We start from the raw sequence: 17,826 nt of genomic DNA, 5'->3' as shown, positions 1-17,826 counted from the left end.
CAAATTTAACATGTTCCTAACAGAATTTTTTATTTTTCTTCCCAAACCTGTATTATCCCTAGTCTTCTCCACCTTTAGGATTAAAATCAGGGATATAGCCTCCCCTTAAGGGTTGTTCAACAGAAGTGATATAATTGAAAGTCAAGACACAAACAGGCAGTTATAGTATATTATGTTTCTTTAATGGACAAATATACTGATATTCAAAGAAATGGTTATAGAAACCAGGAAATAACAGAGCATGCTACCAGATAGAGGTATGGGTTTCCAGATCCCTCTGAGTTAACTATGATGATGTATAAATTATGGCTAAATCACCTGTACAAAATGAGGATGCTGCCATGTTTTAGAAGCACTGTTTTGCCTTTCTCCTGGGGATGTGGGCATGGAGATGTTAAATATGTTTCTGGTCCCTGACTCATGCCTGATTTTTAAAAAATTTATCTCTATTACTATTGAAAGTATTACAGATGTTCCTCCTTTTTCCCCATTGACCTGCTCTAGCCCACACCCACACCCCTCATGCCTGATTTTTTTTCTGGAATCTCTAGCTACAGACTTCCTTGCTTATTTACAGGTACAAATAATTGGTGTAATAAATATTGATTGAAGTGCAGGTCATTTTCCCAAGAGCATCCTTCTGTAGGCCCAAGCTTCGGACTTGCCTGAGGTTCACTGTTTTTCTAACTATTACACTTCCCTTCCCATTTAGGAGATATTACCAGTGTTATCTCTAAAATAGATTATGCATCCATCTGCTCTGTATTTTCCTCTAATTCCTCCCTAGTCTAAGCCTCAAGAATCTCTCATCTGGATCTTTGCAGTTACCTCCTGACTGGCCCACCCTGCTTGGACTTTTGTGTCTTTACAATCCCTTCTCCATACAGTAACCAAAGTGATATTTTAAAAATGCAAATCAGATCATGTCAGCCCTCTGCTTAAAACCTTTCTATAGCTTCAAATAAAACTAAGATGTCTTAATTACTTACACATCCTTAAGGATTTATATGCTCTGGCCTCTCTCAACATCTGAAATTTTCTCCTACTCGCTTCCCATCCTCCTCATTACTTTCCAGCCTCATTGGGCCTTCATTCGATCACTTGAACAGAACAATCTCATTCCTGTCTCAAAGTCATGGTTTAACTTTAACTGGTATATGAATGCCACCCACAGGTTAGGAGTGCTCATTAGGTAACCTGTTCAAGCCCAGAACATGGTATCAGATCCTTCATTACTCTCTGCTGCCATCGTGGGGCCACTTAAAGAATCACTGGCTTTGCCAAAACCGGTTTGGCTCAGTGGATAGAGCGTCAGCCTGCGGACTGAAAGGTCCCAGGTTCGATTCCGGTTAAGGGCACGTACCTTGGTTGCGGGCACATCCCAGTAGGAGGTGTGCAGGAGGCAACTGATCGATGTTTCTCTCTCATCGATGTTTCTAACTCTCTATCCCTCTCCCTTCCTCTCTGTAAAATATCAATAAAATACATTAAAAAAAAAAATCACTGGCTTTTCTATAAATTTATCAGCTCTGGACTTTTAAGAATTTTTGCATAAAGGTTAGAATAATTCCACAGGTGTTCGTTATATTATTCATGCTTTCTAAATTACATACAAGTCATATCATTTTGATGTATCACAATATATAAAAACATAATAGAGACAATAAAATACAAAAATTAAAACAATATTCCATAGCATATAATCACAAATATGTTAAAACTACAAATATTTTTAGATGTAAAGAAAAAAGTCTGGAAAAAATATCAGAATGTTAACAGTGGTTATTTCTGGGTTGTGGAGTTTGGATATGTTTTTTATTTTTGTATAATTGTATGTTTTTGGCAATAAATATGCAGTGCTTTATTTTAAAAAAGAAAAGAAAAAGAATCCTGAAGCTAAAATGGATTATCCACTGGCCCTCAGGAAAGAGGATTCTAAACCAGTATTCTCTGAGTTACTGAAATATGGAAAAAAGTGTTAGAAATTTTTTCTGTAATGATTGATGCCATCATTCATTTAAAATTGTTACTTTTGTGTATATGTAATAATGTAACACATTAGTATATTACTACATGTATGTAATTATAAATACCTATGCATATATGTTGTGTATGTCCCAAACTTTTTTTTAAAGCCTTACCTGAGGATTTTTTTGTATTGATTTTCAGAGAGAGTGGAAGGGAGGGGGTGGGGGAGGGGAAGAGAGAGAAGGAGAGAGAGAGAAGGAGAGATAGAGAAAGACAGAGAAGGAAGGAAGGAAGGAAGGGAGGGAAAGACATCGATTGGTTGCCTCCTGCACACACCCTGACCAACTAGGGCTGGGAATCGAACCTGAAACCCAGGTATCTTTGATGGGGAATCGAATCCTTCAGTGCTCGGGCTGACACTCTAACCACCGGCCAGGGCTCAAATATTTAAAAAAATTTTAATATATATTTTTATTGATTTCAGAGAGGTAGGGAGAGGGAAAGAGATAGAATCAATGATGAGAATCATTGATTGGCTGCCTCTTACACACCCCTTACTGGGGATCAAGCACAGAACCTGGGCATGTGCCCTTGACCAGATTTGAACCTGGGAACCTTCAACCTGCAGGCCAACACTCTATCCACTGAGCCAAACCAGCTGGTTGCCTCCTACACACCCCCTACTGCGGACTGAGCCTGCAATCTGAGCAGGTGCCCTGACCAGGAATTGAACTGTGAGGTCGATGCTCAACCACTGAGCCAAACTGGCCAGGCTCAAATATTTTTTATGAGTTGACCAATTAAAAAAAAAAAAATCAGAGACCACCGAATTAAATAATGCTAATAAAATTAAAATATGTCATGTCTTTTCCCATTAAGGGTTTCATTGTTTTTCATGAATAATAAGTGATATTGAGACAAGAAGATGTTAGAAAGCAAAAGGGGTAAACATATAAGAAATAAAAACTAGATCTTTTGTTACTTAAGCCATATTGACTCTGCTAGAGGCATTATTTTTCCAATTATGCACTTAGTATAAATTGCATACCTATTGGAATCATAAACATTTGGATTTCCAGTAGGAAAACCTTAATTGTAATATATTGGATCTTAAGTACAATCCAGAAACAGTATTAAAAAGACAAGAACTTGTCTATCTGTCCACCTATATACTTATTTACTTAACTAGTGGTCCGATGCACAAATAAAGATTCGTGCAAGAATGGGCCTTCCTTCCACCCCCGCCCCGCCCCCCGGCACCGCCTTCACTCTGGCTGGAGCAGCCTTTCCACTCCAGCACTGAACCGCCTTTCTGCCTTCCCATGCTGCCCAGAGGCCCTGAGTGGCTGGGGTGGTGCGGAACACCTGCGTCGTTGCCATGGCGACGATGCAAACATCCCGCCTGCTCAGCGCCTGTGTATGCAAACTAACTCGCCATCTTTGTGGGGTTAATTTGCATACTCCTGATTGGCTGGTGGGCGTCGCGAAGGTACGGTCAATTAGCATGTTACTCTTTTATTAGGTAGATGTATTTTAGAAAGGGGAACCTGACGAAAAAGATGTGCAGAGATGCAGCTTTAGGAATTTGCAGTGAGTATTGTGTCAAATTAGCAGGCTAAATATTAGAAGAGATTTATAGCCTTTTCATAGAAAGAGCTGGTATTACAGAGGAAAGGACTTACTCAATAAAAAGGCAATTTGCGCCAAAACCGGTTTGGCTCAGTGGATAGAGCGTCAGCCTGCGGACTGAAAGGTCCCAGGTTCGATTCCGGTCAAGGGCATGTAACTTGGTTGCGGGCACATCCCCAGTGGGAGGTGTGCAGGAGGCAGCTGGTCGATGTTTCTCTCTCATTGATGTTTCTGACTATCTATCACTCTTCCTTCCTCTCTGTAAAAAATCAATAAAATATATTTTATGAAAAAAAAAAAAGGCAATTTGGCCACATCCAGATGAATTATTATGGAACAGAACTCAATAGTCAATTTCTTGTAGTCTTTTTTATCTTGTCTGAGCCCCAAGAAATAGGCACATTAAAGATCAATCTGGCATGCTTTCATTTGAGGATACGGAAATATCCCTCATTGATAAATTGGTGCCTAAGCAGGGAAATCCTAAGGCTTTTATGAGTTAAGCCATGGTTTTACTTAGCATTGAAGTTCAAGTTGAGGGCTTAAGGCCCTAATGAATTTTGTTTTTAACAGCAATTCTTTGTGATCCTGATTGCTTCTTTGTGATACTGGTCATCTCAACAATGACATATCCTTCCCTTGATTACTTGCAACACTTTGGTTATTTACCATGCAGTTTCTAAGGGTGTGAGCTGTATAGTACTCTACCTGAAAGGTTGTAATCCTTAAGGCAGGTTCCATCTCTTATTAACTTTATATCCACAGTGGCGCCTGGTGCAGTGCCTTGCATACTGATACTGTAGTAGTAAGAGAGTAGCATTGCTTAGAGTAGGGTTCTCCACTGGTAACATTTTGGGGAGATGATTCTTTATTGTGAGGGGCTATCCTGTACATTGTAGGGTGTTTAGCAGCATTCTGGCCTCTAACTAGTGGATACCAGTGCACTCTCTCCCAAGTTGTGACAAACAACAATTTCTCCAGATATTGCCAAAAGTCTTGGCTGGGGTGTGTAGGTGCAAAATCAATGCTGGTTGAGAACTACTGTTCTAGAGATAGGGAAGTTTAGGTTCTAGTCCTGACTTTGCCATTCTCTTTCCATGATTAAGCAAACTGCTTTACCCTAGGCCAGTGGTCGGCAAACTCATTAGTCAACAAAGTGGCAAACCGCGGCTCACGAGCCTCATGTGGCTCACGAGCTGCAGTTTGCTGACCACTGCCCTAGGCCTTACATTTCCTCTCTTGGAAAATGAGGATTGGAATTTATTGGATACTAAGGAACCTTTAATTAATTTAAATTTTGTATGTAAATATTTCTGGGAATAGCTTCCTTAGCTTTAAGCATTTTCTCCAACTTATCTATTACCTCAAAAAGATTAAAACTATACACCTGAGCCCTGGCTAGTATGGCTTAGTTGTTTGGGCATTGTTCTATGCACCAAAAGATTGCTGGTTCAATTCCTGGTCAGGGCACACGCACAGGTTGCGGGCTTGATCCCTGGTAAGGGGCTTGCAGGAGGCAGCCAATTGATGTTTCACTCTCACATCAATGTTTCTCTCTCTCTCTCTCTCTCTCTCTCTCTCTCTCTCTCCCCCCCCTCCCTCCCTCCCTCCCTCCCTCTCTCTCCCCCTCTTCCTTCCCCTCTTTCTAAAAACAAATAAAAAAATCTTAAAACAACTACACACCTGCAAGCAATACAGAATAATATTGACTGTAAACTGTAATTGAAAAATAAAATTAAAAAACAAAGCAAAACAAAAAAGATTAAAACTAGATCAGTTAATATATAGTTATTTTCATCTCTTAAGGTATAAGGATCCTAGCTTATGCCAGTATATGTTTTTTCTTTTATGACCAATATTTGTAACCATAAAATGTTGAGAAAGCATTCTGTGCTACCAGGATCCTATCTAATAAAAGTAATATGCAAATTGACCATCATTCCAACACACAAGATGGCTGCCCCCATGTGGTCAAAGATGGCTGCCCCCATGTGGACACAGGATGGCCACCACAAGATGGCCAGCAGGGGAGGGCAGTTGGGAGGGATCAGGCCATCAGGGAAGGGCAGTTGGGAATGACCAGGCCTGCAAGGGAGGGCAGTTAGGGGTGACCAGGCCAGCAGAGGAGGGAAGTTGGGGGCAACCAGGCCTGCAGGGAAGGCAGTTGAGGAGGACCCAGGCCTGCAAGGGAGAGCAGTTGTGGGGGACCAGGCCTGCAGGGGAGGGCAGTTAGGGGTGACCAGGCCTGCAGGGGAGGGCAGTTAGGGGTGACCAGGCCTGCAGGAAAGGGCAGTCAGGCATCAATCAGGCTGGCAGGGGAGTGGTTAGGGGGTGATCAGGCTGGCAGGCAGAAGCAGTTAGGGGCAATCAGGAAGGCAGGCAGGCAGGCGAGCAGTTGGGAGCCAGCAGTCCTGGATTGTGATAGGGCCTAAACGGGCAGTCAGACATCCCTCGAGGGGTCCCAGATTGGAGAGGGTGCAGGCTGGGCTGAGGGACACCCCTCCCCCCGTGCACGAATTTCATGCACTGGGGCCTCTAGTTTATTATAATGACAGATACCACTTATTTGTACTAGCATTGTATTTCCTACCTCTTTTTAAACATTGAATCTTGAAGCAGTGATGATAAGGTAAATGAGTCTAAGTCACTAGCATGTACGTAAGAGAGTCCGGATAATAAAAAGAGTTATGTTTATCATCTGGCACTCTGCTCCTTAGCCTTTTTTTCCCCATTAGCCTTTTAAAATCAGTATGTTTCACATGATTCTGCCAGTGTGTGTCCCAGGGCGCCTCTGTGTCAGCTGGTCACTATTTATGGACGGCTCGTATTTCAGGCTCTGGAGTTTGGGCCTTCAGTAACCTTTGTTTAAGTTGCTGCTTTACAAAGTTCATTGCATTTATTAGCATAAGCTGATTCTTAGATTTGAACCAAAATCTGGTCAACTGCTCCCTTTGGGAAGTTAAGGGTGTACCTCTTAGACGTTTGCCACAGTTTCATGTTGTACTGGTACTGTGCTAGGGTATGAACTGTGGCCCTGTTTTTTCCTCTGTTGCAGGTGAACTTGGAAGGGAAAGCCAGTCCTCTGTCGCTTCTTCAAATGGCCTCTCCAAGTGGCTTCTGTGTCTTGGTTCGCTTGCCCAAGCTGATCTGTGGAGGAAAAACAATACCAAAAACATTATTGAACATTTTGGCAGATGGCACTATTTTAAAAGTTGGAGTAGGATGTTCAGAAGACGCCAGCAAGCTTCTGCAGGATTATGGCCTCTTTGTTAAGGGGTGCCTGGACCTCCGATACTTAGCCATGAGGCAGAGGTATGGTTTGTGTGAATGCTGCTAGGATTCTTATAGCTGTGGGGCAAATATTTTAGCAAATTTATAGATGAATAAGAATCAATAATGAAGCATCTAAAATTCGTCACAAGCCTAGAGGCTTCTGAGATGCATATTGAATTTGTAAGGAAATATTGCAAATTTTTTTTGCAATATTTCCTTACAAATAGGCCCGATGCACGAAATTCATGCAAGGGGCTCAGCCCTCGTAGCCCCAGCTAGCCTCGGCAGCCAGTGCTACTCTCTTACTACTACAGTATCAGTATGCAAGGCATTGCACCAAATTTTTCTGAGAAAAATTTAGTTATCTGGAATTGATCTTTTTATTTATTTTTATTTTTTATTTTTCTTAGAATTGATTTTTTAAAATGAAACATTAGTAAGATGTCTCTATAAGTTGTAAACTAATGGCCCCACTGGATAAATGAGGGCTGCAGATTATTTTTTTTTCCCATATGGTATTTTTAGGAAATTTTAGTTTAAATGCAGAAGATGTGTATTTCTGATTTCTCTTGAAAAAAATTAGATGATTTGAATATACTAGGTCAGTAGTTCTATGTGGCAACAATTGACTGGGCACCCTGTCCACTTTTGATGAACAAGCTCTATTCAATTTGCCAGAGTCCCCACCTCTCCCATTGTAACTGGGAGTCATCCTGAAGCACGAGTTTGGAAAACCTGCTTTAGGCCAAAATGATGGTAGCTCTAATCCTTTACTTGGAAGAAGAGAGATTTCCCTTTCCCTAAGAAGTCTATTTCTACGGAAATTGAGTTGCAATCAACTTTTCATGTATGTATATACAGGTCCTCCTTTTAATAATATGGATTGAAACAGCCTCTCTCCCTGCCTTAATGACACTGACATTAAAGTTTGGAGGCCCTAGCTGATTTGGCTTAGTGGATAGAGCATCGGCCTGGGGACTGAAGGGTCCCAGGTTTGATTCCAGTCAAGTGCACAAGGATTCAATTCCGGTTGCAGGCTTGATCCCCAGTGGGGAGCATGCAGGAGGCAGCCTATCAGTGATTCTCTCTCATCATTGATATTTCTATCTTTCCCTCTTTCTTCCTCTCTAAAATCAATAAAAATAGATTTAAAAACAGCGTTTGGAGGATTTAATCAACTAAGAGAAGGCCTGATTAAAATCTATGCTGATCATAATATTTTGTTAGAAAACTAGAGGCCCGATGCATGAAATTCATGCAAGGGGCTCAGCCCTCGTAGCCCCAGCTGCCTCGGCCGGCCCTTGCAGCCTGGGCCAGCCCTCGCAGCCCCTCCCAGTCCCTCGCAGCCCCTCACAGCCCCTCACAGCTCCAGCTGGGCCTTGCAGCCCCGGCTTCGTCCAGAAGGTCATCCGGACGGTCATTCGGTTGTTCAGTCTAATTAGCATATTTGCTCTTTATTATATAGGATGAAATGTTATTTTAGCTCTGTAGTTTGGCTTATGTAAATAAAACTCATAAATAAGTATCAATTGTTTCAAGTACTATATTGAAATATTTACTATAAAAAATGTTGAACTCTGTAAAAGTATTTGGAGTATAACTGCAGAAGCCTCCTTTCATCGGGCCCTCCTCCCTTTGGCACCACCTCCCAGGATGTGCCCACTGTTGCTCTGTAGTTAGAGGCAGTGTGTACAGTGGCTGAGAGTTGACTCCAGAGCAGCGTGTGTGGGTGGGAGCCCCTGCTCTGCCATTTACCAGCTGTGTGGCCTTTGGCAAGTTAGTGAACCTCACTATTCTTTCCTCTGTCTCCTCATCTGTGAAGTAGAGATGATAATGTTCCTACCTCAGAGAACTGATGTGAATATTGAATGAGTTAAACTATGGGAAGAACTTAGAAATAGTATTTGAAATGTAGAGAGTGCTGTGTAAATTTTAACTATTACTGCCACTGTCATCACCAGTTTCCATAGTATCATCATCTGATTGGTTTGTTTTTCCAGATCTCTTTCTATGCAATTACAGTCCTCATTATGAATATATAGAAACTAGTGGTGCTCTGAATTGTTTGGCTAAATGCAGACTGGCCAAGTGTCAGAATAAGAATTTGGCCAAAGCTGAATATGACCAAGAACTTCTCTAGAAATAAAAGTGAGGCATTTATCAGAGCTTTAAATTTTAATGAAATTTTATTAAAATGTAAAGATTATTGTATTATTAAGCACTGTAGTGGTAAACAATAAAACTAAGAAATTTGGCATTCTAATGCAAGAATTATACTTAGCACTGTTGGCTATAGGTTGCTTCTTATGTTTGCCATAAGGAGTTGTTACTTTCATTGACTACAGGGAGGAGTACTTTTTAAAAATTCTGTCTTCTTTTCTTCATACTCTTTATATTTTATATTTTTATCCTATGTTAACTGAAGATTATTTATGATGGAGATTGTTTTGTATGATTTTGCAATCTTTCCTAGTGAAACTTTGAAGTGGCAAAGGTGGCATCTTGTTTTTAATTCATCCTCAAGAAATGTGAAACCTTCCCAAATATGAAATTCTTTATTTATTTTTTAAAAATATATTTTATTGATATTTTACAGAGAGGAAGGGAGGGGGATAGAGAGTTAGAAACATCGATCAGCTGCCTTCTGCACACTCCCCACTGGGTATGTGCCCGCAACCAAGGTACATGCCCTTGACTGGCACCGAAACTGGGACCCTTGAGTCCGCAGGCCAATGCTCTATCCACTGAGCCAAACCAGTTAGGGCTCTTTATTTATTTTTATAGATTTTAGAGCAGGCGTCCTCAAACTACAGCCCGCGGGCCACATGCGGCCCGCCGAGGACATTTATCCAGCCCGCAGGGTGCCGCTGCCTATCCTGCTTAGCAGCCGACTCGTCCTGGGCCCGCAGTGCGCATAGGAATTTGTTCATAGTTTTTTTTTTAAACTATAGTCCGGCCCTCCAACAGTATGAAGGACAGTGAACTGGCCCCCTGTTTAAAAAGTTTGAGGACCCCTGTTTTAGAGAGAGGAAGGGATGGAGAAAGAAAAGAATATTGACGTGAGAGAAAAATCGATCAGTTGCCTCCTACATGAGCCCAACCAGGGATCAAACCTGTAACCTTTTGGTGTACAGGATGATACTCCAACTAACTGAGCCACACCAGCCTGGGCACCAAATATGACATTTAAAAAAGGCTAACGACCTAAATGGTATTAAATAACTAAAAATTAAGTACTGTCCTTTCAGTGAGGGAAATGATTTTAAGAATTATGGAATATCCATGCTTGAAAAATCACACAGCTTTTAAAAAGGATGAAATAAATACATTTGTACTTATTGTCATGGAAGGAGGTCTCTGATACATTGAGTGATAGAGCAAGTGGCAGAACAATAAACAAAACAAATATCATAAAATGATATCTACTTCTCCATTGAATCATCTCTTTGTTTATTGTGCATAGAAAAAGTCGGGCGGGAGCCACAGCATACTGTTAAGAGTCATATTCCTGAGGAGTGGAAATGTGGAGCCAAGGTCTTTCACTTTTCACCCATTATATTAGTCTGTAGTCTCAATTTTTAATAATAAGCATTTATTACCTTTAGAATTTCTAATAAAACAGAAGAAAGTTTTATGTCTCCCCCAAATCCTTAAATTTCATTAATGAACCAAGACCTTATGCATTTTACCTAAGTGTGTCTGGACCTTTTTATACTTTTTAGTCAGTACTTCTTCTGTACGTGATGAAATACATCAATTTATTGCTTGTTTTGGTAAGGAAAGGCTTTCTTTTCTTCATCATTATAATGATTTCATTTCCTACAGTACCTGAAGCAATCCTGCATGTTGTAACACTGACGTGAACCTTCACCTCCAAGCTTCCTGCTCTAAAACTTCTAGTCTCACACTTGGCAACCAGAAATCCAGTTCCACTTAAAAAAAAAATCTTTATTGTTGAAAGTATTACACATGTCCCTTTTATCCTGCATTGACCCCTTCTAACCTACCCCTGCCCTCTACCCCTTTCACCACCCTATTGTCTTTGTCCATGGGTTATACATATATGCATACAAGTTCTTTGGTTACTCTCTTCCCACACACTCACCTACACTTGCCTTCCCTTTGAGATTCAACAGGGAATCTCAAATGCTTCTATGTCTCTGGATCTAGTTTATTCATCAATTTATGTTGTTCATTAGATTCCACATATGAGTGAGATCATGCAATACTTACCTTTCTCTGACTGGCTTATTTCGCTTAGCATAATACTCTCCAGGTACATCTATGCTGTTGCAAATGGTAAGAGTTCTTTCTTTCTTATAGCTGCATAGTATTCCATTGTGTAAATGTACCACAGCTTTTTTATCCACTCATCTAGTCACTGTTTCCTTGTTAATTTTTTGTCTGGAAGAGCTATCCAGTAAAGTCAGCAGGGTGTTAAAGTCCCCTACTATGATTGTATTGCTGTCAGTCTCTCCCTTAAAGTCCTCTAGAAGCTTTTTTATATATTTAGGTGCTCCTATATTGGGTACATATATGCTTACCAGGGTTATATCCTCTTGTTGGATTGATCCCTTTATTATTATGTAGTGACCTTTATTGTCTCTTGTGATGGCCTTAATTTGACGTCTCTTTTGTCTTATATTAGTTTTGCTACCCCAGGTTTTGTTTTGTTTTTGTGTTTTTTTCTTTCATTTCCATTTGCAGGGAAAAATTTTTCCCATCCCTTCATTCTCATCCTGTGTGAGTCTTTTGTTCTGAGGTAGGTCTCTTGTAGACAGCATATACTTGGGTCATGTTTTCATATCCATTCAGCTATATCTTTTTTTTTTAAATATATTTTGATTTCAGAGAGGAAGGGAGAGGGAGAGAGAGAGAGAAACATCAATGAAGAGAAAGAATCATCGATCAGCTGCCTCCTGCACACCCCACACTGGGGATTGAGCCCAAAACCCAGGCATGTGCCCTTGACCAGAATAGAACCCGGGACCCTTCAGTCCGCAGGCCAACACTCTATCCACTGAGCCAAACCAGCTAGGGCTACTCTATACCTTTTGATTGGAGCATTTAATCCATTTACATGTAAGGTTATTATTGATAGGTACTTATTTATTGCCATTTTAATTCTTTTTTTTTTCCAATATATTTTATTGATATTTCACAGAGAGGAAGGGAGAGGGATAGAGAGCCAGAAACATCGATGAGAGAGAAACATCGATCAGCTGCCTCCTGCACACCTCCCACTGAGGATGTGCCCGCAACCAAGGTACATGCCCTTGACCGGAATCGAACCCGGGACCTTTCAGTCCGCAGACTGACACTCTATCCACTGAGCCAAACCGGTTTCGGCGCCATTTTAATTCTTTATGCCTATGTTTTTCTCTCTATTTCTTCTCAATACAGCAGTCCCTTTAGCATTTCTTGCAGTGGTGGTTTGGTGGTGATAAACCCCTTTAGCCTTTTTTTTTGGGGGGGGGGGGTCTGGCAAGTTCTTTATTTCACCATCTATTTTGAATGATAGCCTTGCTGAATATAGTGATCTTGCTTTTCATTACCTTGAATACTTCACACCATTCCCTTCTGGCCTGTGGAGTGTCTGATGAGAAATCAGCTTACAGCCTTATGGGAATTCCTTTGTAAGTAACAGCTTGCTTTTCTCTTGTAAGATTCTCTCTTTGTCTTTCATTTTAGCATTTTAATTATGATGTGTCTGGGCGTGGGCCTATTTGGGTTCCTCTTGCTCGGGACTCTCTGTGCCTCTTAAACTTGTGTGACTTTTTCCTTCACCAGGTTAGAGAGTTTTCTGCCATTATTTCTTCAAATACGTTCTCTATCCCTTGCTCACTTTCTTCCCCTCTGATACTCCTATGATGAGAATATTGTTACATTTCATATTGTCCCACAGCTCCCTTAAGTTGTCTTCCTGTTTTTTAATTGTTTTTTCATTTTGGTTCTCTGATTGAGTAATTTTTTTTTCTACCCTGTCTTATAATTCACTGATCTGATCATCGGCTTCCCATAATCTTCTGTGTATTCTTTCCAGTCTGTTCTTTATTAATACTACATCATTCTTATTTCTGACTACTATTTTTTTCATAGTTTACTATATCTTTTCTCATACTGCTGAGCATCATTGCCATAATTATTCTGAACTCTTATCTGATAAATTTCTCATCTCCATTTCATTCAGCTCTACTGGAGCATTCTCTTGTTCTTTCATTTGGGGCTTGTTTTTTTTGGTCTTCCTATTTTGCCTGCCTATTTGGGTTTGTGTTTATGTATTAGATAGATCTGCTATGACTTCCAATCTCTAATGCAGGACAATGTTAGATGCTGTTTGTGAATGGCCCTGAATACCCTGTTTGGAGCTATCAGCAATCCACAGCTTGTGGCTCCTGCTGCTGGAGCTGGGTGTCTTTGAAAAGAAACAAGATGTGCACCATGGTCTGCTTTTCCTAGCCCTGGGCCAAGAATTAGATCAGGCAAAGACTCAAACCCTCCAGAGACCAGCTTCTGCCTACAGTCTGATTGTTATTTAGTCTTCATTAACCTCAGGCTATCAGCGACAGGTGGGGTGACAGGTTTTCCAACAGGGTGGGGCAATTGCTTCTGCCTGCATGCAGATTGCTATTCTCAGTCTCTTCATGGGCCCAGAAACTCCATAGGATGAAGCAGGGGGTTTTCTAATAGGGTGGGGCAATTTCAAAACACCCCTCCCTCCAAGTAAAAGCTGCCTGGATGGTAAAGGTCTGCCAGAGAAAGATGTCCTCTGCAGTATGAGGGAATGATTCAGCACAGGAATTCGAGGTGTCTTCCTTCTGAACTCTAACCCCAGAACTCTCAACCCTGGCTTCTGCTCACACAGCTCCAGTCCACTCTGTCCTCCCTCTGCTGGAGCCCAAGGTGAGTGGCTGCACACAAAATTTTGTGTCTTGGCTGTTTAAGAGTGTGCTTGCATTTCTAACCATCTCTCCCTGGCAGGCAGAAACCCTACTGCTTTTCACAGCCAGATGTTATGTGGGTACCTTTCTCAGTTTTGGTGCTCTGGGCTGGGGAACCCAGCTTGGGGTTTAGACTCCAGAGTTCTCAGTGGAAATGCCCCACAGCTGAGATATCCTTCCAGAATTTCAGCTTTCGTCTTTGGGAGCCTGGTCAGCCCTTTTGTGCCTTCATATTTCCTACCAGTTTCTATGTGGTTCCACTTTCCATCCTTGGTTATCAGGGTTCACTTCAGCTAGTCTTCAGTGGATTATTTAGGAGGGTTTTTCTGTATTTTAGTTATAATTCCAGTTTGGTCCTGGGAGCATGTCAGTGTAGCTTCCACTTACTCTGCAGCCATTTTGGAATCTCTAGCTTTACTTTTGTAAACCAACATGTTCTTAATTTCACAGTTAACTCTTGTTTGGAATCTCTTATTCTTACACACGTTAATTTTTTCACCACCCCATAGCTATTTTAACCTGAAAGTGTTTGGAGAGCAGAAAGGATACTTAATTTTATTGTATACTAGAGGCCTGGTGCATGAATTCATGCATGGGTGGGGTCCCTCGGCCTGGCCGATGATCGAGGCCTATCGGGGGGCTGGCCAGCCAGGGGGAGGGACTGCTGGAGGTTGGCTGGCTGCCCCCCCAATCGGGGCCTATTGGGAGGCCTGTCAGCCAGAGGCAGGGGCTATGGGGGCTGGCCAGGGGGAGGGGCCACAGGAGGTTGGCTGTGGTCAGTGCGCATCATAGTGACTGTCAACTGGTGGTTCCAGTTATTCCGGTCGTTCAGTCATAATAGTCGCTTAGGCTTTTATATATATATAGATTCTACCCCTCAATGAAAATAGCCTTATCATTTTTTCAAATTTGAAAAGTTATACATGAACAGTAGCGAACTCAAACAGAAAAATATGAAGAGGATATATAATCATTCCAAGTCTCACAACAAGAGATAATATCACTAACATTTGATCAATTGTTTCTAGTTATCTCTTTGTGTTTTTCTCTCTCTGTGATCACATACCTAGAATCACATACACACATTTTTTATGTAGTACACTGAGTGGCAAGATTATTATGATCTCTGAACGCATAATAATCTGGCCACTCTATGTAGACTGACGACAGAGTTGGGATTTTAAAATAAGGTTTTTCCATGTATAAGAACTGCATTGTGGGTAGTTAGGAAGAAGCAGAGGACTTACTAGCCAGAGGCTGGGGGCCACTATCTCCTCCTGGTCCCTTGACATATCAAGATTTGCAAGCTTTCCCTTATACATAAGTACACTGAGTGGCCAGATTATTATGCATTCAGAGATCATAATAATCTGGCCACTCAGTGTATATATGTTAACATAAAGGCACCATAGCATATGCTTTCCTTCATAGTCTCTCTTTACTTAACTAATGTATCATGGACACGTTTTCTCATCAATATAGATCCACATCCTTATTTGTAATAGCTGTATATAATTTAATTGCATGGATATTTAACCAGTCTTCTATTGATGGGCATTTAGGTTGTTCCCAATTCTTTGCTACTGTAAATAGTGCTGTAATGAAGATTATTATATGTACATTTGTCCTCAGGCTGAATTTCTAGAAATGGAATTGTTGAATCAGAATTTTCATGTTCAACATTTTGATTGCTATTTATTGTTAAACTGTTTTTTCATAAAGGTTGTGAAAAATGCAAAGTTTACAAATGTTAGGTTACCAGCCGTGGGCAAACTACGGCCCGCGGAGCCGAAAGAGTGGAGGGTTCTCTTGCTCTCCCCTCCGCTCCTTTACTTTGAATTTATATTAGTTCACACAAACACTCCATCCATGCTTTTGTTCCAGCCCTCCGGTCCAGTTTAAGAACACATTGTGGCCCTCGAGTCAAAAAGTTTGCCCACCCCTGGGTTAGACTGTCTGATTCTTCATGCTCCACCAATACTAGATAGAGTTATTTTAAATAAATCTTTGCAATCTAATAGGTTTAAAAATTGTATGATTTTACCTTATTTGATGTCTAGTGAGATTGAATATCTGTCATCTGTTTACTAGCTGTTTATTTATATTTATTTTATTTGCCTGTTCTTTTCTTTTATCCATTTTTGATAACATGATTTTATTTATTTTTTGTAGGAACAATTTGCTCTGTAATGGGCTTAGCCTGAAATCACTCGCTGAGACTGTTTTGAACTTTCCCCTTGACAAGTCCCTTGTACTTCGTTGCAGCAACTGGGATGCTGAAAATCTTACGGAGGACCAGGTACTTCTTATTAGAGTGCTTGAAGAATGGAAGGGTCATTGGTTGTGAAGTATAATTGTTGTTAAAATTCTAATCCTCAAATATAAGTATTGGGCAGAAGTGCCTTAAAATAGATTCCTTGTCTGATGATAACCAAGATAATTGGTCTAAAATAATGCTTAATGAAATTTTAGGAAATGCAGAAAATAATTTTTAATTTTGACATTGAAAAAAATGGATTGAGACCATAGCCATATGGCCAGGGCTTTTGAACTAGTGGGTTTTATTATCAGTAACTATGGATAATAAAACATTAGATAACATTATCAGTTGCAGTCAAATGTCAGTAACTGTAAGTCTTTCCACCCAGTAAGTCTACTCAGTTTCTCCATAGATGAATCTTCTAGTCTTCTGCTCAAGAGGTATAAGCCCACAGCCCATATTCTGATGGCTGAGTGGGGGAAAGGTGCTGCTAGTCTCACCGTTCAGTATGTAGACTTTCTCATAATCCCCACTTTTTTAGTGACACTTTGCCTCCAACCTCCGCCATGCCTGGTTTTACTAGGTCCAGATCCTCTGTGATTTAGCCATTATATGACTAAACTTGTCAAAACCAAATTCTAAAACAAGATGAGTTGCCCTCGCTGGTTTGGCTCAGTGGATAGAGCGTCTGCCTGCGGACTGAAGGGTCCCTGGTTTGATTCCAGTCGAGGGCACATGCCTGGGTTACCGGCTCGATCTCCAGTAGGGGGCATGCAGGAGGCAGCAGATCAGTGATTCTCATCATTGATGTTTCTATCTCTCTCTCCCCTCTCCCTTCCTCTCTGAAATCAATAAAAATATATTTTAAAAAACACACACAAAAAAAAACAAGATGAGTTTATTTATTTATAATATATTTTATTGATTTTTCACAGAGAGGAAGGGAGAGGGATAGAGAGTTAGAAACATCCATGAGAGAAACCATCAATCAGCTGCCTCCTGCACACCCCCTACTGGGGATGTGCCCGCAACCAAGGTACATGTCCTTGACCGGAATTGAACCTGGGACTTTTCAGTCCACAGGCCAACACTCTATCCACTGAACCAAACCAGTTAGGGCAAGATGAGTTTATTGTAAGGGTTTCAATTTGCAAGCTGAGAAATTCAACGCTATGTGAGCAATGAGTTCTGCGTTGCTCACAGACGAGGGTAAATTCGCAAGTTATTTGGCTTTTTCGGCTTATTGGTTGTCTAGTGGTCTTCTTCCTTAATTGGATCCGGGTAGCTGAGACAGGAACAAGGAAGTCCAAAGATGGTATGAACAGACTTGGTGTTTGGGGATTGGTTGGCGTCCTCTGATAATTTCTGAGGAGAGCTATAAATTCCTGCAACATAGGTTAGGTGAAGTTTTGTTTTCTTTAATGTGCCTGCTTTGGCCTGCTCCATTTTGTCCCTGACATAAATGACTCCATTTTAGTTTTGGTTCTACAAACTTTCTCTCTTTTGGGTTAGAGAAGGAGTAATTGGCCCTGTGATATAAAGAGGTCTGGGGTTTAAGTGTGCTTTATAGAGACTTTCACCTTATCTTCCTGTTTTCACCCCTACGTGTATCCTTGTTGTCTTGTATCCTTGCTTTCACAGACAACTGCTGCCTCCCATTCCTTATGCTTTGGCATTCTTTGTGGCTCAAATTAATTTGATTTTTAATTTTTGGCTTCTACCCCCTATTATAGGTCTAGGTTTCAGCCTTCTCTT

At 41.0% G+C, this 17,826-nt stretch overlaps 1 protein-coding gene across 3 annotated transcripts in view; it reads left to right on the top strand.

The window, feature by feature from the left end:
- Positions 1–17,826, top strand: part of EXD2 (exonuclease 3'-5' domain containing 2) — an 80,575-nt gene that overhangs the window by 48,462 nt on the left and 14,287 nt on the right. For all 3 annotated transcript variants that reach the window (XM_080683303.1, XM_080683301.1, XM_080683302.1), the window contains exons 3-4: positions 6,653–6,909; positions 15,984–16,110. In XM_080683303.1, the coding sequence (XP_080539429.1) occupies positions 6,653–6,909; positions 15,984–16,110 (384 nt within the window). The remainder of the gene's footprint in view (positions 1–6,652; positions 6,910–15,983; positions 16,111–17,826) is intronic.

Source organism: Plecotus auritus, assembly GCF_963455305.1.
Source record: "Plecotus auritus genome assembly, chromosome: 1".
Classification (NCBI taxonomy): Eukaryota; Metazoa; Chordata; class Mammalia; order Chiroptera; family Vespertilionidae; genus Plecotus; species Plecotus auritus.
The sequence above is the reverse complement of the archived record's forward strand: the minus strand, read 5'-3'. Positions and strand labels throughout refer to the sequence as shown.